Source organism: Vigna umbellata, chromosome 4 (assembly GCF_029865625.1).
Source record: "Vigna umbellata cultivar VRB3 chromosome 4, Vumbellata_1.0, whole genome shotgun sequence".
Taxonomy (NCBI): Eukaryota; Viridiplantae; Streptophyta; class Magnoliopsida; order Fabales; family Fabaceae; genus Vigna; species Vigna umbellata.
Window position 1 is genome coordinate 10,630,296 of NC_142168.1, and position 26,188 is coordinate 10,656,483.

General features: G+C 32.8%; 3 protein-coding genes across 3 annotated transcripts; all 3 read right to left on the reverse strand.

Moving 5' to 3' along the window:
- Nucleotides 1-309: 309 nt before the first annotated feature.
- LOC124835047 (uncharacterized) lies at nt 310-2,234 on the reverse strand. Its single transcript, XM_088111874.1, has 2 exons — nt 1,526-2,234; nt 310-1,247 (listed from the first exon to the last, which is right to left on the reverse strand). The coding sequence occupies exons 1-2, from the start codon at nt 2,096-2,098 to the stop codon at nt 501-503; spliced, it is 1,320 nt and encodes a 439-aa protein (XP_087968000.1). The 5' UTR covers nt 2,099-2,234; the 3' UTR covers nt 310-500.
- A 7,098-nt stretch (nt 2,235-9,332) lies between these two features.
- LOC124835048 (uncharacterized) lies at nt 9,333-12,396 on the reverse strand. The gene is made up of 2 exons (XM_047309914.2): nt 11,938-12,396; nt 9,333-10,157 (listed from the first exon to the last, which is right to left on the reverse strand). The coding sequence occupies exons 1-2, from the start codon at nt 12,289-12,291 to the stop codon at nt 9,612-9,614; spliced, it is 900 nt and encodes a 299-aa protein (XP_047165870.1). The 5' UTR covers nt 12,292-12,396; the 3' UTR covers nt 9,333-9,611.
- Nucleotides 12,397-13,713: 1,317 nt separating this feature from the next.
- On the reverse strand, nt 13,714-16,495 carry LOC124835046 (UDP-glucose 6-dehydrogenase 1). Its single transcript, XM_047309911.2, has 2 exons — nt 16,346-16,495; nt 13,714-15,423 (listed from the first exon to the last, which is right to left on the reverse strand). The coding sequence occupies exon 2, from the start codon at nt 15,412-15,414 to the stop codon at nt 13,972-13,974; it is 1,443 nt and encodes a 480-aa protein (XP_047165867.1). The 5' UTR covers nt 15,415-15,423; nt 16,346-16,495; the 3' UTR covers nt 13,714-13,971.
- Nucleotides 16,496-26,188: the final 9,693 nt, after the last annotated feature.

The window sequence follows — 26,188 nt, forward strand, 5'->3', positions numbered from 1 at the left end:
TGTTGCAAAAATCTAAATTACAAAAGTCATATTTAACTAGCAAGATTTTGATTCTGTTTTGTTAATCAGGGATGTTAATTAACAGAAGTTGGGAGAGAAAATCAAAGTCGTGCTTACTGAGAACAATTTCTGTATACAATTCCTTTGTTAATCTTTATGTTGAAACTAAAGCTATGTTTTGTGAACACGACTTTGGTAATATGAAGTCATTTATACCAAGCGACACACTAATACCTCATAAAAATTTTAGAACATGTCCTTTGAATAATTTTGGTGAGAAACTAAGAATGGTAATAAAAAATCCAAAAATCTGCTAATCATTCTTACATTAAACAACAAATGAAGTTGAACATTTCAAGTTCATTACAGAAGCAGCGATCAGTTAGACACACAAATGAGCTCCTCCAATCTGAAATCCAATGAAAAAGAAACTCCTACATTACAATCAAACAATACAAACAGAGCGAATACTCAGTCTTACACGATCATGTAATGGCCCTTCATGTCAAAATTTTCACACCTTTACTCTTCTTCACACCATTTCTGTTTTCCATCTTAAGTGGCAAAGGAGCAGAAAACAGGAGCTTTTCTTGGTGCGCATGAAGCTGCTCTTCTTCCGCATTTCTTCCTTCATTTTCTACAACCCTTCTACTGCTCCTCTCACCATTATCACTTACTCCACTCTCCAACACCAACACTTCCTCCTCCTCATCAGCACCCTGATAAGAATTTACACCATCATCTTCAACTGCACCGCTCACATTATCCAAAACCTCTCCTTGCTCATCACTAGATGAACAACTTCCATCGGAACATCTTACATCCCTGCTATAAACCTCATATATATTCCCATTCTCAGCAAACCTCACACTCTTCTTCACTCCAGGTTGAACTCCTTGCTTACCAAGGAAAATGCCATTTTTGTCCCTACTTCCACCAATCAAAACACTCGTCACCCCATCATCATGAATGCCCTCCTCAGACTCAGAATCTTCTTCATCATTGGCAGAAATCTTACATAGTCTACTAAGTTTTTCAACCCTATCCCTCAAATTATGCAGCAGCTTCCTCCTTTCGTCATCACCTGCATTTCTTGATGTTTGAACTTTCTTACCAGACCTCGCATTTCTTGCTTCTTTAACATAAAGCACGTGCTTTCTCAAAGCAACCTCTTCTATTGAGTCCAAAAACCGAACCAAATCTCTGCTGATCGACCTTTTCCCATCTACAATCATCGGATCACAACCCTAGAATCAAAATTGAAACTTTTGAGTTTTGTTGTGGGTGGAGAGTCTATTAGGCTAAAAAGCACAAGCACAGATCTCAGAGACTAGAAAAGTTTTCTCTAAAGTATTTACACATTGCACACCAACAAAATCTTAACAATCCTAGAGGATTTCCGAGTCATTTCCTTCACGGATAGGATTCTGATCCTCATCCACATAACTAACATTAGCAGTTTCTTTTTTCCTACTTTTTATTGAAAAGTAATAAACTCAAAAGAAAATGCCCATGACTAGATTACCTCAATAGAATCGAGTTCGAGGAGCAAGTTCATGGCTTTGAGAGAAAGGGCTGCGAAATCGACATGACCATGGCTGGAACAAGAGGATTTGAGAGCGTTGAATGTAGATTTGATGGATGCGAGGTGTTTGAGCTGGGTTAGGGTTCTTGATCTGCGAACAAGGAAGGAGCGAAAATGGGTTTGGATGACGGTGGCCGCGGTGTGGCGAAGGGAGTGGCGGGTGTAGTGGTTGAGAGAGGACTCGAGGGATTCGATGCGGTGAAGGAGAGACGAGATGGCTGAATGGGTTTGGTGTTGGTGTTGAAGGTGGTGGTTTTGGGTGGGGAGGTTAAGGTTGTGGTGAATGTGAGATTTGGTGTAGTTTTGTTGGGAGGGAAGAATAGGGTGAGGTTGGGGCTGAGAGAGGAGTGATGCAACGGGGTGCAGAAGGTGGTGTTGGGGTGGTGGGGTTGTGCAACAGGTATTAGGAGGGTTGTGGTAGCAGCAGCATTGGGTGGTGGCGGTGATGGTTGGAGGAGGAGGAGGAGCTTGGTGGTGGTGGTGGTGGTGGTGACAGTGGCAGTGAGAGGCCATTCAGCGTGTGGGAGAATCAGAAACACTCCGAGGGAAGAAGGGTTTTGGTGTTGTTGGCGAGTGCTTGGTCAATTCAAAGGGTATTTAAGACACTCTGACGAATTGGTTTACCATTTGCAAAAGTAATAAGATATTTTACTTTCTTTGGTAAAAGAGTTTACGATGAAAACATATTTTGATTATATTTTTATATGGTAAACTTGAATGTTGAACTTTAGGTTTTCAATTCTACATATTGTATTGTTTCCTACCATGTCTCTTATTCATTTAAAGTTCTCATGGAGACTAATAAGTTTATTCATATCCTCCAACAGTTATATTATTCCTTCTCTCTCGATTAAACTATGCGAGTAATACATGTTAAAGACAATGCTCAAGTTAACTTTACTTAATAATATTATAATAAAAATGATTAATCAAAATTAATTCTCTTACCATCAGGTCTGACTCATTTATTACGAATAAATGACATTATTCATATTAATTGTTAATTAATGATCATTATTTTGATTAATTGCCCATTAATAGCATTTTCTTAGTGGATAAATGATCCTACAGTACATATATTATATTTGTGTATTTTAATGTGACGGAAAAAATTAGGAGAGTGAAAGGAGAGAAATGAATAAGAATTAAGGTGATTTGGTTGGAACAATAAAATATAAGAGAGGGAATAAAAATAAAAATTTATTTTAAAAAGGTAAAGTAAAAGCAATCTTAATTAATTATGTGTTTTCATTTTCAAATACATTTAAGAGTAATGGTTGTCTTGCACAAGAAACTTTTAATCTTACTCCATTAATATTGTGTGATGAACATGATGGTATTGATATACTTTATGATGAGATTTGCTTTTCATGTTAAGTATGGTTAAGAACAAAATTTGTTATAGTTGATTGTATCATGTTGTTAAAATGTAAACCTAAACTACGTAACTGCTGTAACTGTCAAAATGACAGTTATACTACTCTGTATATATACTGGTTTTTACGTTAATGAGAAATAATCGTTTCTCCATTCTCTGTTTTGCACCTCCACTGATATTAGCTTTTTCTCTCAAGATATTACTCTACACCAACTCTATCAGTGGTATTCAGAGCTACAGGTTGTTGAACCTGGTGAAAGCGTCGAACAGACAAAAAGAGCTGTTTGGTGAAGAAGGACTCACGTTGAAAGGTGATGGCAGGAATGATCCAGAGCAGTTTGCCGGTATTCGACGGGAAGAATTATGATGATTGGTGTGTAAAGATGGATGCTATCTTGGGATTTCAAGAAGTTGATGAAATTGTCAAGAAAGGGTTTAAAGAAACTACAAAAGGTGACACGGAAGAAGTCAAGAAGGCTTACAAAGAAAACAAGAGACTGGATTGTAAGGCACGGATGCTTCTACACCAGTGTATTTCTGCAACGATATTTCAAAAGGTGTCTAAAGCAGTAACAGCCAAAGAAACCTGGGACATATTACAAGATGGATATGGAAACTCAGGGAGAGTAAAGAAGGTAAAACTTCAATCACTGCAGAGACAATATGAACTCTTGAGTATGGGAGAACAAGAAACCATCGAAGATTATATCAGCAGAATACAGGTAGTAGTTAATGCAATGAGAGCGTGTGATAAAGTAGTAAAAGATAAGAAGATAGTTGAAAAGATATTGAGAACGTTAACGCCTCAGTACGATCATATTGTCGTAGCCATCGAAGAAAGCAAAGATCTGGAGCAAATGAAAGTAGAAGAGCTCCAAAACTCTCTTGAAGCACACGAACAACGATTGATAGAAAGAAGAACATCAGAACAGAATGCAACACAAAACACAAATCAAGCGCTTCAAGCTAGAAGTAATCAAAATTACAAGAACCGTGGAACTGGCAGAGGAAGAGGAAGATCACGTGGTGGACGTGGAGGCCGAAATGGAGGAAGATTCATGAATACCTTTGAGCAATCCAAAGATGATAACAGCAATGAATACAGAGATGGAAATAAAGCTAGAGGAAGGTTCAGAGGAAGAGGAGGCAGAAAAGGTGTTGACAAACGAAATGTGCAATGCTTTACGTGCAGTAAATATGGTCATTACTCATCTGAGTGTTGGCACAATGAAAACAACAAGAAAGAAAAGAGCAATGAAGCAAATCTTGTAAAAGAAGAAGAACTGGAAACAGACTCAGATCACGTTTTGTTGATGAGTATTGGTGCACATGATAGAAAATATGAGATGTGGAAAACAGACAAAAGTGCAAAGGAGACCGACCAAACAGAGTACGTGTCACTCACTGGGAAAACAAACCATGCAGAGGAAGAAACCTTGTGGTATTTGGATACGGGCTGCTCCAATCACATGACAGGTAATAGAAAATGGTTACTTGATCTGGACACAAGTGTCAAGAGCACAGTAAGATTTGCAGATAATAGCACAATTAAAGCTGAAGGCACAGGTAAAGTGTTAATCACTCGCAAAGATGGAAGATCTGTATTCATGCACAACGTTCTATATGTACCAGCGATGAAGAGCAATCTCCTCAGTCTCGGCCAACTTCTTGAAAAGGGTTATACCATGAAAATGCAACAGAAACACATTGAGGTATTCGATGAAAGACAGAGGATGGTTCTCAAGGCTCCCCTTGCGCGAAATCGAACATTCAGAGTAAATCTGAATGCAACAGAGATACAATGTTTGACTGCAACAAGTGACAAGAAAGAAAATGAATGGTTGTGGCACTTTCGATATGGGCATCTCAATTTTAGAAGTCTATGTCAACTGAGAGATAAAGATCTTGTGAGAGGCATCCCTACATTTGGTATACCAAACAAAGTATGTGAAGGTTGTGTTACTGGAAAACAAATAAGAAAATCGTTCAAGAGTTACGCACCCAAGAGAGCAAAACAGCTGTTGAGTGTGGTACATGCAGATGTATGTGGCCCTTTTGACGTACCATCTCTAGGAGGTAACAAGTATTTCTTACTCTTTGTAGACGAATTTTCCAGAAAAATTTGGATATACTTGCTAAGAGAAAAGAAAGAAACTTACACACACTTTGTTAAATTTTGTTCCATGGCTGAGAGACAATCGGGTCAGCAAGTTAGAATCCTCAGAACTGATGGTGGAGGCGAGTTCAACTCTGGAGAAATGAACAAGTTTTGCAATGACAAAGGAATTGTACATGAGGTTACAGCACCTTACACACCTCAGCACAACGGATTAGCAGAAAGAAGAAACCGCATGCTCTTGGACATGACCAGATGTATGATCAAAGGGAAAAATCTACCAAACTACCTATGGGGAGAAGCTGTCTCGACTGCTACCTACCTGCTGAATAGGAGTCCCACCAAGGCACTACCAACATGCACACCAGAAGAGGCCTGGTCAGGGAGGAAACCTGATGTGAAACACCTGAAAATTTTTGGTTCAGTTTGCTATAAACACATCCCAGAAGAGAAAAGAAAGAAGCTGGACGACAGAAGTGAAGCCTTTATCCTCGTTGGATATCATCCAACTGGAGCATACAGGTTATATGATCCAGTAAAGAAACAAATCGCAATTAGCAGGGATGTGATAGTAGATGAGTTAGCTGTGCCAAGATGGTATGATGCAAGGAATAATCATATGGAACAATCTAGTGCTGAGATGACTACCTGGCTCGAGGAAGATAGAACCAAGGAGATCAAACAGCCAGATACTAATGAAACTGCTGAGATCAGAAGATCACAGAGAACGCGATTCCCCTCCACAAGACTCGCAGATCATGAACTGTTTAATGACAGTGATGTTACAGATACAGGTGATTTAGTCCATTGTTCTTTATTGGCAGGTGCAGAAACACTCACATGGGAACAAGCCATTGAGATTAAACAATGGAGGGAAGCTATGTTGGAAGAATTATCAGCTATTGAGAAAAACAGAACGTGGGAGTTGGTTGAATTGCCTGAACACAAGAGAGCCATAGAGGTAAAATGGGTGTTTAAAACTAAATACAAACCGGATGGAAGTATTGCAAAGTTAAAAGCTAGGTTGGTTGCAAAAGGTTTCCTGCAGAAACCTGGGATAGATTTCACTGATGTCTATGCCCCTGTTGCAAGATTAGAAACTGTGAGGCTCATTGTTGCAATAGCCAACTTCAATGGTTGGACCATTCACCAAATGGATGTCAAATCTGCTTTCCTGAATGGCCCTCTCGAAGAAGAAGTGTACGTAAATCAACCACCTGGCTTTGTCAAAAGGGAACAAGAGCTGAAAGTGTACAGACTGAACAAAGCACTATATGGTCTTCGCCAAGCACCACGAGCTTGGAACAAACACATTGATGCGCTGCTTATCAGGTATGGCTTTAAAAAATGTACTGTTGAATATGGAATTTACATAAAATTTGTTGAGCAGCTAGGTACCCTCGTAGTGTGCTTGTACGTGGACGACTTGTTGGTTACAGGAAACTCCACACAGGAGATTGAAGAATTCAAAGCAAAAATGAAGACTGAATTCGAAATGACAGATCTTGGCACCTTAGGCTACTTCCTCGGACTGGAATTCATGCAAACAAGAGATGGAATGTTCATGCATCAACAGAAGTACATTTTAGAGACCCTGGAAAGATTTAACTTGAAGAACTGTAACTGCACATCCATCCCTGTCATGGTAAATTTGAAACTCTCTGGTCAACAAGAAGAAGCCAAAGTTGATGCAACATTGTTCAAGCAAATAGTAGGAACCCTCCGGTACATATGCAACAGCAGACCAGATATCAGTTTCGGAGTCGGACTCCTCAGCAGATACATGCACGATCCTAGACACTCTCATCTCACGGCTGCCAAGCACATTCTACGTTATTTGAAAGGAACAACAGATTATGGTCTCTATTTTTCCAGGAAAGTTGACTGCACGAATGATATTTTAGAAGCATGGTGTGATGCAGACTGGAGTGGCGATCAAGTGGATAGAAAGAGCACTTTTGGGTATGTGTTTAAACTAATGGGAGCTTCCATATCATGGTGTTCAAAGAAACAGAACGTTGTAGCGCTATCATCCTGTGAAGCAGAATACATATCTGCGGCTGAAACTGCTTGCCAGTGTGCATGGTTGGAAGCCATTCTACAAGAGTTAAGAATTGAGCACCGCAAACCAACACGCTTAATGATAGACAACAAATCTGCTATCAACTTATCTAAGAATCCAATCTCACACGGTAGAAGCAAGCACATAGAGACCAAGTTTCATTATCTCAGAGATCAAGTCAGTAAAGGAAAACTGGAATTGGTATATTGCAGCACTGACGAACAAACAGCAGATATCTTCACTAAAGCCCTGCGTCAGAACAGGTTTGAGAGGCTGAGAGATTCACTTGGAGTTAGATCTTTTAGTAGTTTAGCTTTAAAGGGGAATGTTAAAATGTAAACCTAAACTACGTAACTGCTGTAACTGTCAAAATGACAGTTATACTACTCTGTATATATACTGGTTTTTACGTTAATGAGAAATAATCGTTTCTCCATTCTCTGTTTTGCACCTCCACTGATATTAGCTTTTTCTCTCAAGATATTACTCTACACCAACTCTATCACATGTGAACTTTCTTTTCCTAATTCTATAACTACAAAACAATTAGAGCATTGTTGGGTGAAATAATTGATTACATAAATTACCTTTTGCATTTGGTTGACATTTTGATTGTACCTTTCATATGAGGTTAAGCAATGTATTATTAAGAAAGTAGTTTTAAAACTATTTTTATTTTTATATATTGAAGTTATTAATACAGGCTTAATGTCTATTTGAAAAAAAGAAAACACCAAAAAACAAAACCTAACACCAAAAAAGAAGATAGGTTTATCAATATAAAGACTCAATTTAGTACAGTTAGATAGTTAGAGGTTTATTCAATTGAAAATTAATTTTTTTTTCAGAGATTTTGTTTTTATAAAAAAAATTTAAGAGATTTTGTTTTTATGAAAAAATTTGTTATTCAATAACAAATTTTAAATACTAAATAAATCTCATGAACTCACGCCAATGGTACTAATTTCAATTTTAATGTACCAGCTACTGTTTTCTAAGTTTTATTGTAGCCGTTAATCCAATTCTGGAAATTGAAATACCAACATTACTAAAGGGTTCTATTCCAACATTGAATAGACACACCAATAAAAATATTTCGTGTGTAATGAAAATTACATTCGTAAAATTATAAGTTAAAATATCTCTGCATTTGAATTTTCACTATTGGTAAATCAGTCATACATTTTTGTCTAACTGAAAATTTAATTTAATAACTTTTTCTTAAAGACACAAATGCAAAATATATTTGAAAATGAAGTTTGTAAAAAAAAGAAGCAATTATTGGTAAATATTTGAACCCTATCTGATCATAAATGATTAGATGTGTTACATTTGATAACTTAAACAATAATAACTTTATTATCGATATTCACTTATTTCCAATTCGTTAAGAATTTAATAACCTTTGTATTTAAAGTGCATACACGAGTCATTGTTGGAAAAAAAATACAAGAATTAATATAGTAAAACATAATTACTAGATGATTTGCAAAATGAAACTTAATTACTGAATAAAGTTAAGCCAAATATCCAATCTCTACTGTATTCTCGTTGAAAAACGTTGTTAGTTGTATTTTCTATTAGAGTTTGTTAAATGAAACTATCTTCAATAAGAAAAAAAAAAGAGAAGAGAAAAATATAAAATAACAGAAAAAGATAATCAATTTCTTTTATATTCTTACTAAGGCAAAATAACCTATCTACATATGTAAAAAATATAATTTAATATAACTCTGAACGTAAAAAATATTAAATATATAAACTAGTTAATTAATTTAAAAATTGTCAAATATTTTTAACTAGGAAAAAATATAAGTTAAACTAAAATTGCATACTTACTATGATGGTTAACAGTTAAATGTGAGTTTACTCAGGTATAGTTTTGATAAATACCATAGCTTCAACTTATTTTTGAAATAGCTGAGTGTATGTATAGAGAATCAGAAAATGTGTCGGTAATGATAGAAAGTTCCTATATATTGTGAAAACATAATTCTTAAAAACATAAAAAAGACCCAAAAAAAAGGAGCTTGGGGTATGTAGAAGTATTATTAAGATGGTGGCAAAGTTTGTAGGCACCACATTATTTCCTCTAAAAAATTATAAATTAGTTTTTCTTTTTACTTTAAATGTAATTCATAAATTTAGACTAATAATAATAATTTGATTACATAGAGTAAATTGGAAAGCCTTTGCTAAGAGTTTGTTTGTCTCGCCTAGTTTATATGATAAAGGCTACTAATTTAGATCACAATATCCATTAAAAAAATACCTTTGAGCATGCAAGATTATATGTTCTTGCTGAGACGAAGGTATGATACATCTCGAGTTTTCATCTGCTAAAACAATCTAAAAGTGTATATACTCACCCAAGTTCATATCTAAACTAAAAATTGAGAATTGGATACTCTATTCCAATGCAGAATGAAGGTGCCAAAACAAGCTATGTTCCTAAATATAAGGGGAGATTTCAACTGGCATAGGACTGTGTATGATCATATGCTTTCTTCAGCATAGCAGCATGCTTTTGTCCGGTAAGATGAAAATTATAGACTGTCTCACTATTACACACCACGTTACATATAGCACATATCTTAACTGCTTCAGCTGCTGCCCCACCATCAAGAACCTTCTTTTTCTTTTTCTCCAAGTCTTCAAGGGTTTCAGCTTTTTTTCTCTTAATCTTGTTCCCACTGGTGGTTGATTTGCTCTTGTTGTCTGGTAATTGGGGTCCTATTACGGGATTAGATGACCCAGATGGTTGAACTTGGGTTGATTTCAATGACTCTCTTAGTTTTTCCAAGTTCCTTTTGTGCTTCTTTCCTAATTTATGTTGGTCCAGCACTTCCTTGCCAGTGCATTCTATCTTGCAAACTTCACAATATGCAGGTTGCACAACCTTAGTTTTAGCTTTCTTTTGTTTTTTATTCAGTATTCCATTGCCATGAAGTTGAGCTGCAGTATTTGCCCACCACATAGCCGATTGTTCTGAGCCATTGGATGGTATAGAGATACCCTGCACGGTTGCATGTATTTATGTTTTTATTTCCAAATCTAGATAATAACAGTGGAATTTAAAAAAATGAATGGAGAACTCAGACTTGCATACAGCCAACAAACGAACTTCAATATACTATTCCAATCCTTAATCAAGCAATCTTAAAAACAACAATACAATCAAAACCCAGAGTCACTCAATGAATTTTTCTTTTAACACAGCGTATGCCTTTTTGGGTCACCATGTGATTTGTGCAGCGTATTTGACAATGACTAATCTTCCCCACAAAAACCTGACTAATTTCATGAAAATCTAACCGATCATCTTAGCCGGGTCTCTCCTCCCAGATACATTTTACTCCACTAAGGTCTCTATAAACTTAGTTCTACTCGAACCAACATGTTGGTTGTTAAGCACTTCTTTATAAAACAGATTTCAAATACTATGAATGTAGAGAAAATTACAGAGACTGTAATTTATAAAAGATAATACACAATGAACTTCTAACATAAAGTATAGGCTGAATGACTTAATCAATGTCATGAGCTACCACTCCAATCCTATTAGTAGGTAAAACTTGTTCACTTTCATTTTCACTTTCTCTGCCTTTTAGATTGTTTAGGTCAATTTTTTATGGAAGACCAAAAATAACACGGTCAATGACACAAAGGCAATGGCTGCCAAACAAAATTCATAGTAACTTGAAATCTATAGACAACTTAAATAAATTCAAAATCATAATCCACTCTATTTCAGAAATATATAATAGAATAAATGTTTACATTCCTCTGGTTACATTCTTAACTTCAGATAACTACGACAGAAAGATAGTTGATATCGAGATAACAAACAATGTCAAATTGATTCATGTGAAACCCAAACAATCAGATAACACAGTGTCGCAGTCATAAAACTTTCATTACCCAGATATAGAGGATGTGTATTTAGATTAGCAAGAGGAACATAATGGGTCAGAAGAATAGGTTTATGTAAAACAGTATTGACTAATATGTTAACTCCTCTCATACCCATCCATGGCCCTATATGTCCAGAGTCATTTCAATACTGAAATACAAAACCATTGTATAATCTGCAATTTAGCTATAGCCAATAGCGTAAATTCTAATAATACATGAAATTCTAATGTCAATGAATGAAAATATGAAAGATATAATGAGCATGTCTAAGCGTCCAAACATGGTATCCACTGATTTCTACATGGATTTTACCTCCCTATATCGAAACAAAATAAAAAACAAAACAGTCATACATCATTGGTAGACACTACAAGCATAGTTATCCAATCATCACTATCAACAAATCAATTTCCTATAACACTTCAACTAGCTGCCACTGGACAAGAACATGTTCACTTCGATTTTAATTTTCAACTACTTCATGAAAGTAATTGAAATGTACACAAGCAAAGATTTAAAAACTGTGTCAGAACAATTTGAACACAACACAAGGATACAGGGGCGTCCTCGACAGTAGTCCGTATTTGACCACAATTTCCTACAGTATCAAGGATCTCAACAAAACTAGGACCTAGACTGCAACTTAAAACCCTGTTTAAAAGAGACCAATAATTGTTGACCAACATTATAAACATAGCTCTATGCTCTACTCTCTACACATGCAACCACAAAACAGTATAAAATTATTCAAATCAGTCATTATAAACCAGTCACAAGTATAAAAGGAATCAAACTCATGCATACACATTATCCAAATCCGCCTTTTTCCCTTAAAAAAATCAAAACTTTAGCCAAAAACTGAGAAAGAAACAGACACTTACAGGCGCATAGACAGTTGGGTCAGAACCAAATTGCCTAACAGCTTCTCTGGCAGCCCAGTTCTGGTTTACATAGTACCCAGAATCAGAACCAGTCCCAACATGGGTCTGGGGATAGATCAAACTGGGAATGGGAACAGATTCATGATTCGAATACATAATAGGGTTGGAGGGCGGAAGGGAATCAACCCCAGGAGGTTTGAGGGGAAGAGAAGAAGAGGGGTTAGGGTTTTGAGGGTAAGAGGGATAATGGGTGGTCTGAGATGGTGCAGGAGCATAAGATGATGAGGAAGGTTGGGGGAAAGAGAGGAGTGGGGTTTCTGTTTGCAGCGATTCAGCCCAATTGCCGTACTCCATGACTAAATGAGTTTGAGTAGCATGAAGAATTGAATTGAAGATGATGAAGAAGATGAAAAAGAAAGAGAAGATGCTATATGATTACACTAATTCAAACAAAACTACTTGTCTACAAAGTTTCTGAAAATTATTTGTTCTTTTTTAATAAGATACCCAAAATTAACAAATACAAAAAGATAATAACAATTTTCTTTTTTATTTACACGCATGTATCTCCATATTTACCTTATAATAATAATAACAGATAAACATTAATTATTCGAATTATTACTAAAATAAAAATATTATTAAATTGTATAAAATATATTTTTATAAAATAATTATGAAATTAGAAAATAAAATAATTTAATTAATAAACAGAACGGTCGTATGTAAAAAAATAAATATCAAATAATAAAACTAATAGTCTTTAACACTTTTGTTTTACTATTGCAAAAATTTTGTTAAATTATAAAATAATATTTATTTTTTTAGTAATTATTTATACTTCTATATAAAAAATAATTTTTGTTCCTATACATTTTCTTTTAAGTTTATCCATAATTTTTATTTATTTTGTAAATATTTTTTTTAATCATAGATAGTTATTTTATATTTTAAAAGTAGTTCAATTTGGTTATTTTATATTTTAAAAATCAATTATGTTAAATATTTTAAAAATCAATTATGTTAAAAAAAGACTTAGAATTGATTTAACCTTTATAATTTGTTTGATACTCAATTATAATTTAGTAATATTAGTTTTAACATTTCAACGACAAAGTTATAATTAACAAGATAAATGCTTGTACATTTCCTCAAATCTTTTAATATGGCTACATCTCTTACAATCTTTACTAAAACATTTCTATTTACCAGTTTTTTAATACAAGCTTTCTATTTATTGATTTCTTACCTATAATGTAAATTTTTAAGGCACAGATTAACAAGACTCCAAATTTTCATTTAGTTTGCTTGCTTAATGAAGTAAATATAGAAAATTCTACCTACAAAATTCTCAAACTAACAAAAGCTTCAAATGAAAATTTATTATTCTATTATTCATGATCAATCCCTAAGAATGACCACCTTGATTAATCCTTTATTACACTTGCAAGAATTTTATAACACTTGCAAGAATAAATTCGCCTAACATTAATTCCATAAAATTTCTTCTCGTACAAAAAGAAAAGAAAAAAAAAACACCTTTGAGTCTAAGAGCGGTGCTTCAAATGTCGTGCATAAAAAGGCATCTACAAGATCCTTTTAATATTGTAACTTTCTCAAAGTAAATTTTTCTTTAGAATACAGAATAAGAGGTACATTGATTATTATTTTAGTTAAAGTATATTGAAACGTCAACCATTAAAATTTATATGAATTTTGATACACTCTAATTTTTCTTGTAGGCCCTTCTTGCCACCTCAAATATTACTCTCAATATTACATAAATTTTCACTATGTGATATTAAAAGAAGATTAATCAAACAAAATAAGTTTCTCTGGTACATTCATAACAGACTGGAGTAAAGCAACAAGGAAGAACATAAAACCTCCCACTTCCCCACAATTTTTACCTCATTTATGTCAACTATTATGAGAAAGATAAGGAAGAAAAGAAAAACTAAAAAATAATAAAGAATCAAACTGACTGCCTCAATACTTGACTGATATTGCAGTATACTTGATTAATGATCTATCTTATGCCACAGCAGGCATGTCTTTGAGCCATGGATCCAGTGGCTTACCAATTGAGTAAACTATGAAGCCAATCTCACGTAGCTTATCAGCATCCACAACGTTTCTGCCATCAAAAACAAATGCTGGTTTTTGCATGTTGTCAAATATCTTCTGGTAATCAAGAGTCTTGAACTCATCCCACTCGGTTAGAATGCAGAGACCATGGGCATCCTTTGTTGCTTCATAGGCATCCCAAACCACACTGACTTTCTTCACAGTAGTGGGACTTGTGGGCTGCAGGTGGATCGGATGATCCCAATCAAACTTGTTCATTGATAGATCCCTCTGGATTTGGTCCTCAGTTACTTGTGGATCATATATGCTCAGGTTGGCCTTATCGCCAAGTAGTCCCTGGCATACATCAATGGCAGGGGTCTCCCTCGTATCACCAGTGTCTTTCTTGAAGGCAAATCCAAGAATAGCAATCTTTTTGTTTGAAACAGTGTTGAACATTGATGAAACTACACGGTTCACAAACCGACTCTTCTGATAGTCATTGATCTTGATAACTTGTTTCCAATACTCTGCCACCTCTGGAAGGCCATTGCACTCACAGATGTAAACAAGGTTCAAGATATCCTTCTGGAAGCATGATCCACCAAAACCAACACTAGCATTGAGGAACTTGGGTCCAATCCTTGAGTCCGTACCAACAGAATAGGACACCTGTTGAACATTTGCCCCCGTAGCCTCACAGAGTGCTGACATGGCATTAACAGATGAAATCCTTTGGGCCAAGAAAGCATTGGCAGCAAGCTTAGACAGTTCTGCTGACCAGAGATTTGTGGTGAGTATTCTTTCTTCGGGAACCCATTGAGAATAAACATCCTTCAAAGCTTGAATAGCTTTTTGGCCCTCTGGGGTCTCCCTGCCTCCAATAAGAACACGGTCTGGTTTAAAGAGATCCTGGATTGCAGTTCCCTCAGCAAGGAATTCTGGGTTTGATAGAATCTGGAATTTGATTCCCTTGCTGTTGTGGGTTAGAATCTTCTCTATGGCCTCAGCAGTTTTGACTGGGACTGTGGATTTCTCTACCACAATCTTGTCAGACTTTGAGACATCAGCAATCATGCGAGCTGCGCTCTCCCAATATGTCAAATCTGCTGCTTTGCCAGCTCCAAGACCCTGAGTTTTAGTTGGGGTGTTGACAGAGACAAAAACTATGTCAGCCTCGAAGACATGCTTTTCAACATCAGTGCTAAAGAAGAGGTTCTTGCCACGGCATTGATTCACAACACCATCAAGACCAGGTTCATAGATAGGAAGCTGGTCACTGTTCCAGGCAGCAATGCGGGATTTAGAGATATCCACAACAGCCACTTCAATGGATGGGCACTTAAGTGCAATAACTGCCATTGTAGGACCCCCCACATAACCAGCGCCAATGCAGCAAATCTTCACCATTTTGCTTTTCTAAATAACCAATCGAAATCAGATTTTAAACAGGTCAGAGTTAGAACACAAGCTTGCAACATAAGTCACTTACATGCCTTATACAACTATCACTTTACATAATAGTATTAAAACATTATGATATACACTATCAGATTCTGCAAATTGCAACTATTATCATCTAGGAAAAAAAGGAAACAGGTCACCACATCTACCAGGTTTCTTACTTTTGAGAAGTCATATCAAGCATCATCCTTTTGTTCTACCTAGACTTTAGGATCTAAGACCTGGCCAATCATGGCCAACAGAATTGCATGTTTCTATTTTCGAACAGTTCCTACCCAGCATCTTGGAATCAATACCATGTAAAAATTCCATATCAGAAAACAAGAAATCTGATTAAAAGAGTCGAAAGTCAACAGATGAACATGACCCAACGATGAAGTAGGAACCAATATGCGAGCTTATATGAAACCAGATCTAGAACACACATGCAAACACATGTGATTTGATGACAATCTTCAGTATGACTACTAGACAACCAGTAATATCAAAGCAGATCTAGCACCAAGAGCAGAAGCATGAACTAAATGCACGTGGTTTCATAGCCAAATGCCACCAATCCCAGCAGATCCACAGTCAATTTTGCTTCAAAACAAGGTGACAACAAAACCCACCGACAAAATCCACTAAAGCATCGAAATTTAACAACACAGCAACAAAAGAAAGCGAAAACTGCCACAGATCTGTCTCACTTTCACACAAGCCAGAGCAAAACCCAGCAATCACAGATAAAAAAATATATCAGCAAACAAGCAAAACAGCACGATCACACACAAACATAGCATAATTTTCAAACCTCGAATGTTTGATCAAACAAACAGAGCATAATATTTCACATGAGAGGCAGTAAAAACAGAAAATGAGAGTGTCGGAAACATACCTCCTCCGGAAAAAGAAAGATGAATCCCTTTGACTAAGGGAGAGAGAAAGAAGAAAATTATGTTATGCTGAGAACGAGCGTGACCAAGGTTATATATACGCAACGAAAATCCACCAGCCAAACATGTTATTACCAAAACGGACACCATTGCAGTCGGTGTAAAAAATCTTTCTATTCTTTTCAAATTGAATATCATATATATATATATATATATATATATATATATATATATATATATATATATATATATATATATATATCATTTTATTTATTAAAAAATAATTCCTTGTTTTCATTATTATTTATAAGATAATATAAAAATAAAACCACTCACATGAATGAATTGAATTTGCATCTTGAAGCAAATATGAATCTACTTGTTTTAAAAAAAAAAGATAAACATATACTAGCGTTAATTATTTTTATATTATCGTGTTTAACTAAAAATATTCATCAACTTTATTATATATATATATATATATATATATATATATATATATATATATATATATTAAAGAATTTACTGAAGGATGGTGTGATAATCACAAATTTTTCATTCATATTATCTATCACTATTTGATTATTATAAAATGAGTGTAGTTTTCTATTATACCCCTAGATATATATTTGAATTTGTGTTATGGAAAGGGTTAAAAGTGGAAATTGAAGTGATTTTACAGAAATGGGCATGAGTTGATGGTTTTGATTCTAACGCAACTGGCAAAGATGGGTTTACAGCTTATTCGCGCGTTCCACGCGTTTTGCTTCCTTTCATTTTTCTGGGAGCGAGTCAACTTCAAGCTGAGCATTCTCACAACAACATCCTCCAACTTAAATATACTTTCATTAAAATATAATTAACACTATAATCAATAATAATAACAACATATTCTCTTCATTACATTTTCCTTTGTTTTCGTCTTTTTTGTTCAAACTTAGATTTGCAACTAACTTTAATTGATTGTTTAAGTTGTTAATTAAGAAATCCCATATTAGTTGTACCACGTGCAAGGGAATTAAAGAATATGCATTAGACGTAAATAATGTGCGATTGAAGTAAAGACGTTGGAATATATTTGATTATAAGAACTTTAGGTAAAAGGTATTACTAATAATCGTCAAAAATAAAAATAAAAGGATGTTTACAATTTAATTTGGATTGACTTTGAAGGATAAAAAAAATATAAGGGTGTTTATAATTTAATTATTGTCTAAGTTTGCTTGAATTGATGATTTTCAAGGATTCATTAGTCTTTGACTAAGTAATACTGAATTCTTCTACAGCCTAATTTTCATATTTAAGACAAGACTCGTTAAACAAATAATCAGAAAAAAGATTAAATATTATTGTAAAAAAAATCAGCAAAAGATTATGAATCACAAGTTAATATAATTTTTAAAATAAAAATTGATATGTTTGCCATTCAAATTGACATGAAATGAAGCCATGCATTGTGTGTCAAAATTCAATATTTTATTTTCCATAATCTAATTGATTTAGTGGTGAATTGTTTAAATCAATTAATTCTTCAATGCCCTTAATTTTGTCTTTCTGCCTACTTTTAACGTAATCTACCAGAAATTCCACAACGTCTAACTTTTCTCTCACGTCTAATTTAACAATATAAAGTACAAGTACATTTTCTTACAAAATAAGGCATAAATTGAAAATTGATTGAAGCAAAAAATCTAAAGAGTCACATTCATGAGTCTAATTTTATAATTGAAATTTTATTCCTTGTTTCTAAGGGTGAAATTTGTCCACTGTGTTTTGAATATAATAAGGATTAGTTTTATTTTCTTTTATTTATGAAACAAGTTATTTTCTTAAGTCCTGTGTAATATTTTCATTATTATTAGAAACAAGGTTTTTCATAATATGATCATTAAGAGTGATTAGGTGCACTTATGAATTGACCAAATCACTATAATTATACTGCTTTTTCATGGAAGCAGATGGAGCAAGCTTCAAAACTAAGTATGGGCTTTGCTTCAGAAGTTAGTAAATAAATAAATATATAGAGTGCTATTGAAGACACATAAAACAGCAAAAAATTAACAAATTTTTATATTGAATTATAAAAAATTAAATTCTTTTGATGATCACGTGTCTGCCAATTAAGAGAATGTAGCAAAATAATATAATCAGATTTTTTTATTATTATATTCCTTACCTTGTCCTACCAGACTATATGCCAATTTCACCAACATTGTCACACCAAAAACGTGCTTTTTGGAAAATAAATCTAAAGTTTTTTAAAAAGATTTAGATTTTATGTTTTAAGAAAATAAAATATATTTTAAATTGTTCTGTAATAACAAATTTTATGAGGAAAATTTTGAACCATTATTTTCCAAATCAACTTTCTTTTTCTGATAACAAAAAATATATCAAAATATTACTGAATTTTATGTACAATTCAAAAGAACTATAGGCACATCCCTAATATTACGTCTAATTAAGATAATGATAAACAAACTAAATTAAAAAAAATCTATTTTTAATGAGTATATAATAATTTAAATAAACTTTATTGATAATTACAATCAAGTGTTTAGAAAAAAAGATTGACAAATCAAAGTGTTGAGGATAATTAATATGAATAAATGAATAATAACACTTAAGTCATACAATATATTTAAAGTTTTACTTTTAATCAAGTCATGGTTTTAAGCAATTTTACCATAATCTTGGTGTAGATTCTTTCTATTGTGGTAGGTCTTTTCTTAGGTGTAAGATGATTGAAATGTGACTCTTAGGGTGTCTTCACTTTGGAGGAGAGGATTTGTGGGGGAGTGACTGAATGGATTTGAGAGGATTTGAGGGTGAATCTTTTGTTGTTTATTTGAGTGAATTTCGAGGTAATCGAAAATGAATTTGGAAGTAAAGTTTGTGAAAATTAGTGTATGATTTGAATGATGTGACAGATAAAAAATTGTTTAAATGATAAAAATTGAAGATTACCAAAATGTCTCTAGTTATAAAAGTAATATAAAAGAATAATTGTTAATGTCATATTTAATTGTAAAAATATTTATAAAAAGAAAAAAATTAAAAAAAATTATTAAAATTAAATTTTAAAATGTAAAAAAATTAAATATGTTCTTTAATCGCAAATCATTCCTCGCATTTTCACTTGAACAGTGACATCCACTGAAGTGAACACAACGTTAATGTGTACACAAATCAGATTTTTCAAACTTAAAATCAATATGTTCTTTAATATGTTAATTTTAAGTATAATGATGTTGTTCACACTTAAAACATATGATATGATGATTCATATGTCTACTAGAATTCTCAAAGAAGATTGATCGGGTTGGGATTTTCTTGGAGTATAATGTTTTCTTTTATTATCTCTCTTTTCATTTGTTTAGGGACCAATTCAATCCCAAGTTTATTTTCAAACTTTATACAATGTATCACCTCCTTCTCTAGGTGACACAAGAAAGGAGAGTATTTTACTAATTCTTCAAACTTGGAAGCATATTCTTCTATTGTTATACTTCCTTGTTTCAATTGCATAAACTTTATTTCTTTTGGTCTCTTCACATCATTTAAAAAATATTTTTCTAAACAATTTATTATGAATACTTCCCAGGTAATGATTATTCTTCCTCCTTCGAGTAGTCTTCTATCCCATTAGTATTTAGCTTCTCCTATTCACATAAACATAAAAAAATTCACCTTTTGTTTGTTATCATAGTTCGTAACTCAAAATATTTTCTCTATTCCATAATTTAACTTTTTCTTGGTCATGTCCTTTAGAAAACTGTGGAGGTTTGTTTCTCCTAAATTTAGCTAAACCTTATACCTCAGTGATTCCTTGAGGTCATTGATTCCTTAATAGAACAATAGTTATGCCCTTAATAGTTTGCATTACTTCCGTCAATTCATTATTCCTCTTATTGTTTGCCATATCGAACTATATAAGTTAGTACTTTTGAACAAAAAATCTGATGATAAACACATTTCATAGGTCTTGCAAATGTTGTTATGATACTACCTTAATATGACGTCCTAATTACCAATTTTATTAGTATTTTTCTTTATTTATTTTGAAATTTTAAAATATTATATACTTTCTGTATTATATATGAGTACCTCTCAACCATACTAATATAAGACTTTTCTCTGACCAAATAAATGTCGGACTACTATGTTGATATGGACTCGGGCCATTCTTATTTGACCATCATAGTATCACACAATACACTTAATCATAGTGATTTATGGTTAACTATTACAAGAAGAAGATGTAGAAAGAAACGATGAGGTATAAGAAGAAGTGCCCATGAACTAATCATTAGACCAAAGCCCAAACATTTACCTTTACAAACCCAAGTTGTATATCATGGATTTTTGGGAATGTGGTTTTTTCTTTTTGCACTTCCATAATTTCTTCCCACACCCCATTATTTTGAAAATGATCTATTTACCCTTCATAAATGTGATTTTCATATTTCCTGCTCTGAAAATCTTCCAGAGAATGCTTTCTAGAATTTCAGAACATAATTTCTTGAACAGATTTTTCAGAACAAAATGTTTGAAAAAAAATATCAAAACTTGTGTGTTTTAAAGTGCAGTTAATAATTACAGAGATATAGGGGAAAAAAACGAAGAGAAGGTTCTAGAATGCAGTTTGAAAAATATAATGGGGTGTAAAAAAACGAAAAATGCATAAATATGTCCACATGATATGTCCACTTTGCAAGTCATGCCAAAGACATGAATCGGCCCGTCATAACTAAGATCTATGAGTTTGATCATTGTCATTTTTCTTAGCAACTACAAGGATAATGAAACACATTACTAATATGTATAGTAATTACTGTGATTATACCTAATATATTTTAGAAAAAGTAAAATGAGAAAAGATTTTTTCTAAAATCGATAAAAGAAAATAAACATATTTCACACATGTAAAATATTTTTAAATTTGAGTAATAAAGCATTTTCATTTTTTTTGTAGGTATTAAAGTTTTAACAGTTGCTGACAACAACGTTACAAAATGCACTTATGACAATTGAGCATGAATATTAAAAAAATAAAAACCATAATCATATTTTTTTTTTTGCTGATCTTGATTTAAAAAAAAATAACAAAAATTGAACAATGCCATGATTTAAAAAATATAAATAAAAGAGGAATTTTCACTATTGCACATTGTTAATTAATTAAAATATTGACCTTAAAACAGTTATTGTAAAAGGTATAATTTGACCCATATTGAATAATGACACTTTTTTAATAGAGTACATATATTTTAATTAAACTTTAAAAGTCATGACTTGCATTTTACTGACTTATTTTATGAGATAAGACAACAAATGTTAAATTTAAAAAATTATGTTCTTATATCTTAATTGGGATGTCAAAAAAATAAAACCAGATAGTAAAAAATAATTTCTTTATTATACGAGGAGAACTTAGTTTTCCATTTGTGACACTGTGTGAGTGAGACATGTAAAGAATCTAAGCATATTCAAAACACCACACTTTCATAAAACACCACTCTCTCATACGAGAGTCAATGGTGATAAATATTTAATTTGAAAAATATTGAGAAATGAATGGATATAAAATGAAACATGTGAAATTTAAATGTTTGCATTATAATACACCTTATCCTTTTTAAAATATGCTAGTTTAGTGTATTGTCTGACTATACGGATTCATAGAGTGACCGACCGGATATAACTACGAGAGGGGACGACATACCTTAATTGACTGGAGTCAACGTTGTTAGGTATCATTCGTTAAATACTAATTAATCGCAGACCATAGAAATGGAAGACAAAAAGACAGAATGGTCTCAGCAATAGAAACTCCTAAACATCACATCAAGTGATAAGAATTATTTAGTCGTAAATGGACCATGATTGCACTAATCGCAAACTTATATCGAAACTTATAAATATAGGTCAAAGGTAAAAATGTAGGTGATTCCATTTATTACGAATTTAAGATTTTACTATGACCTCCGATCATATTAATCACTACTTTCAGCGTTAGAGTGCCTTTAACAGGTACGTCCAAATGGTCTGGAGTGTGAACAGAGAAATATTTTGATTAAGAGTGTTAGAATTATCTAAGCTGATTTGGAGAAAAGTGTGAACAAGTGTGTTATAAAGATACTCAATCCTATATTTGAAACATTTTATAAATCTATAAAATCTTAATCTTAACACTCTTTTATACAAATATTTAAAAATTCTTATAGTTACCCAAAATCTCTGAAAATTCATCTCATTATGTAATTTTTTTTAAAATTATCTCAACTGATTCCTTAAATCAAAACATTTAAGACAGAAGAAATATTTGAGTTCGTAGTTCTAAACAGTTTTGGTGTTTGTAGTGTAAAAGTTTCATGCATGTGGTTGCTGGGTTACAAGAATATCTTATTGAAAAAAACTTGAAGACTTGGTGTAACGTTGACTTTTAAATGTGTTAAGTGACATTTACATCTAAATGTGTTAAGTGATATTTATATTTAAATTGAGTTACTTTATTAAGTGCTTCTCAAATACCAATAAGGTATTTAAGCATTATAATATATTGTTCAAGTTATAACTCGAGATTTTATCAAGACAAATTTTTTTATAAAACAAATAGTGTTAAAACGATAATGGGTTATTAAAGTGTTGGAGTGTGTTAGTGGTACATGAGATTCTGGAATATGTGAGATCAAGTAAACATATAATATTGATTACATGACAATGTTGCTCAAACATAGAGAAGGCAACATGTTTGGTGTTTAGAGAACTTGTTAGGTTATACAATAAATAGCATTATTAGATGAAAAGATAAAATCAAGACTTTTTATTCTTAATATGGTTTGGTTACTTAAGCAATGAATTGCTTGGACACGAGATACCATATTAATTATATCTCTTGTCTTTCTTTCTTTCTTTTTATTTATTTATTTTATTTAGTATCGCTTAAGTGATATAATATCACTTAAATCATGGAATCTCCTTCTATTTAAGAAAGTAAGATTACTTAAGTTGAGAATAATCGTTAATGTAATGTGTGACAGAAAATTATATGCACGAGTAATGAAAATGCATATATATTATTAGAGTAACGAGATGCATAAATTATGTTGTATGTTACACATCTTTATGATATCATGATCTATTTATATGTACATATTATTACTACTTTTATAGTATTGTGACACTTTTACAAATAAGATTAGGTTAGATATCTCTATGAACTTTCACATTTATGCTATTTTGATATCCGAAAAATTATTAATTATTTGTTATTATATACAAATTTATTAAAAAAAATAAAAAATACAAAGCATGAAAAGATACCGTTAAATTCATGACAAAATTATACTTTACGAAACATAAATAAATTATACATATTATGAAATTAAAGTTAAATTAGCTAAATTATATGCACAATTATTTTTTTAACGAAAAACATGAGAAACATTAAACTGCATACAATTAAAAAAATTTAAGTATTGACACCATTTTCTTATAAGACACCACAAAACCACTTATTGATCCAAAAGACCAAAAGAATCACTCTCCAACCACCAAAGTCTTTGAAAGCCCTCACTCTAAGCATGCTCCAATGCATAGATGACCCCTCATAAATTCAGCATAAATAGAAGTTTGTATCCTTCAAAAAGCTGAAAAACTACTCACATATTCTTCTAAAAATACTAGTACATGAAGCCAAACTTAAACAATTCCTAGCATCACTATTCATCTTAAATTAATTTGCATATGTAACTTGCCATATTACTTCTGATGGCATGTCCCCTAGTCATGGCCTAACACATTCATGAAGAGTTGGAGACATCTATGGAAGATGTTTGGACGTCCAAAATGGGGGTGTTGACCAAAGAGTCAACATTTTGGCTAAGCTTGGAGGACCAGGGAGCAAATTTCGTCCAAGGCATATGGAGGCTTCCCATTGGAGACTTTTCCTCTTAGTTAATGACCATGTGTCACTCTAGGAGTGAAGCGTTTTTCCATAGGTAATGACCACATGTCACTTTCTCATTTGAGAGGATGTTTGTCACTTGTATCCCTTTTATTGGAGAAGATTTCTCCTTGCTCTCCATGCCAACCAAGGTGACTCTTTTAAGTCCTAGTTTCTGCCCATTTTAAGACCACTTAGCCTATAAATAGAGGTGCTCTCCATCATGTAATCACCTTTGGAAATAGAGTAAAGTTATGCTGACATTTTGTGTACACAACCTCTTCTAAGGTCATCCTAGGCTAGAGCAACCCAAGTGGTCCTCTAGCCACCTTCCTTCAAAAGTTGGTCCAACCTTTCTTAAAAAACTCTAATTCATCATTCACCATTCAATACACCAAAATCGTGAACCTTCTACCTTCATCCATTACATTTCGCAAACATGAAACTTTGAGCTCCTTGGTCTTTTTGGCTTGGTTACTTCTAGATTTGGCTTGTCCTAACTAGAGTATTGCCATCAACTTCCATAAATGAAATTATATGATCTTCCCTAGTTTGAATATTGAAAATTTTCAGCACAAAAAAACCAAAAAGGGTATTACTCCTATGTTTATTAGATTTGTTTATAGTTATACATGCTAACTCGTTAATTTAAAAATTAACACAAAAAAATAAGAATTAAATCCTGAAACCTATTTTTCATCTAAATAACTGTAATAATAATAAGGCTTAAATACTTACTTCGTCCTCATGTTAAGAGGTGAATTTCTGTTTAGTACCCGGTTTTAAAAATGAAGACATTAGGTCTCTATGTTATGAAAAATATAAGAATAACGTCCACAAAGAAAGAACAAGTTCAACAAATCATCAAAGAAAAAGCTGAACAAGAGAGAGAGAAAAAGTTGGGCAGCAGAAGAGAAAAGAGAAAAAGTACGGCCCCATCAGCATGGACTTAACGCCGTTGCTGTCAACTTAACGGACATGACCTTATTCATACATTTTTCATAACACAGGGACCGAATGTCTTCATTTTTAAAATCGGATATTAAACAAAAATTCACCTCTTAATATGAGGACGAAATAAGCATTTAAGCCTAATAATAATTATTTCAATCATTTTAAACAAATAATTAAAAGAAGATATAAGAACAAATGTATATGTTAATGCCTTGTAACATTTCTAATGGATCTTAATTAAACATTTTAAAAGAATGAAAAGCTTGAAATAATTTTAAAAGAGAAAAAATTTGATATACAATTTTGAATAATCTATATATATAAAAAGAGAAAAAATTTGATATACAATTTTGAATAATCTATATATATATATATATATATATATATATATATATATATATATATATATATATATATATATATATATATATATATATGGGGTTTGCTAACGCGCGTACGTCTGTTTTTCAGTTGGTACATTTTAGCAATGTGTACCGGGTTTTAGTAAAATACCCTCGTATATCATGGATTCTAAGTTAATAATTTTCATTCTCAAAACTGAAAAAAAAGAAACCCCCGAAACCCTTAGTCACCTCTCTCATTCTTCTCAACCCTTTCTCTTTCATCTCTCTCACTCCAACATTTTCTGTGTCATTCCTATTGTACCCCCAATTGAAAAAATCATTCCTACTGTACCCTCAATTGAAAAAATCAGAAACACCTGTCGTTAAACAATTTGCCTCTGTAAAGAGTTGATTCATTGACATACGCACCTTCAAGCAAATGTTCATTCAAGATCTCTTCAATTTCACCATCTTTACTAACCTATCTAATTTCATCATCTGCATATGTTGAATCATCATCTCTAAACAAAAATCCTCCAGGCCAATTACCAATTCCTTTGGATGTCATTATGCTTGTGAAAATTAGATAAAATTATATA

Excerpts from the sequence above, each read along its gene's own strand:
- LOC124835047 (XM_088111874.1), bottom strand. The coding sequence starts at position 2,098 with ATGGCCTCTCACTGCCACTGTCACCACCACCACCACCACCACCAAGCT. Across the intron at positions 1,248-1,525 it reads TCGAACTCGATTCTATTGAG|GGTTGTGATCCGATGATTGT; the intron begins GTAATCTAGTCA and ends TTTTGATTCTAG.
- LOC124835048 (XM_047309914.2), bottom strand. The coding sequence starts at position 12,291 with ATGGAGTACGGCAATTGGGCTGAATCGCTGCAAACAGAAACCCCACTC. Across the intron at positions 10,158-11,937 it reads ACCCAACTGTCTATGCGCCT|GGTATCTCTATACCATCCAA; the intron begins GTAAGTGTCTGT and ends GCAACCGTGCAG.
- LOC124835046 (XM_047309911.2), bottom strand. The coding sequence starts at position 15,414 with ATGGTGAAGATTTGCTGCATTGGCGCTGGTTATGTGGGGGGTCCTACA.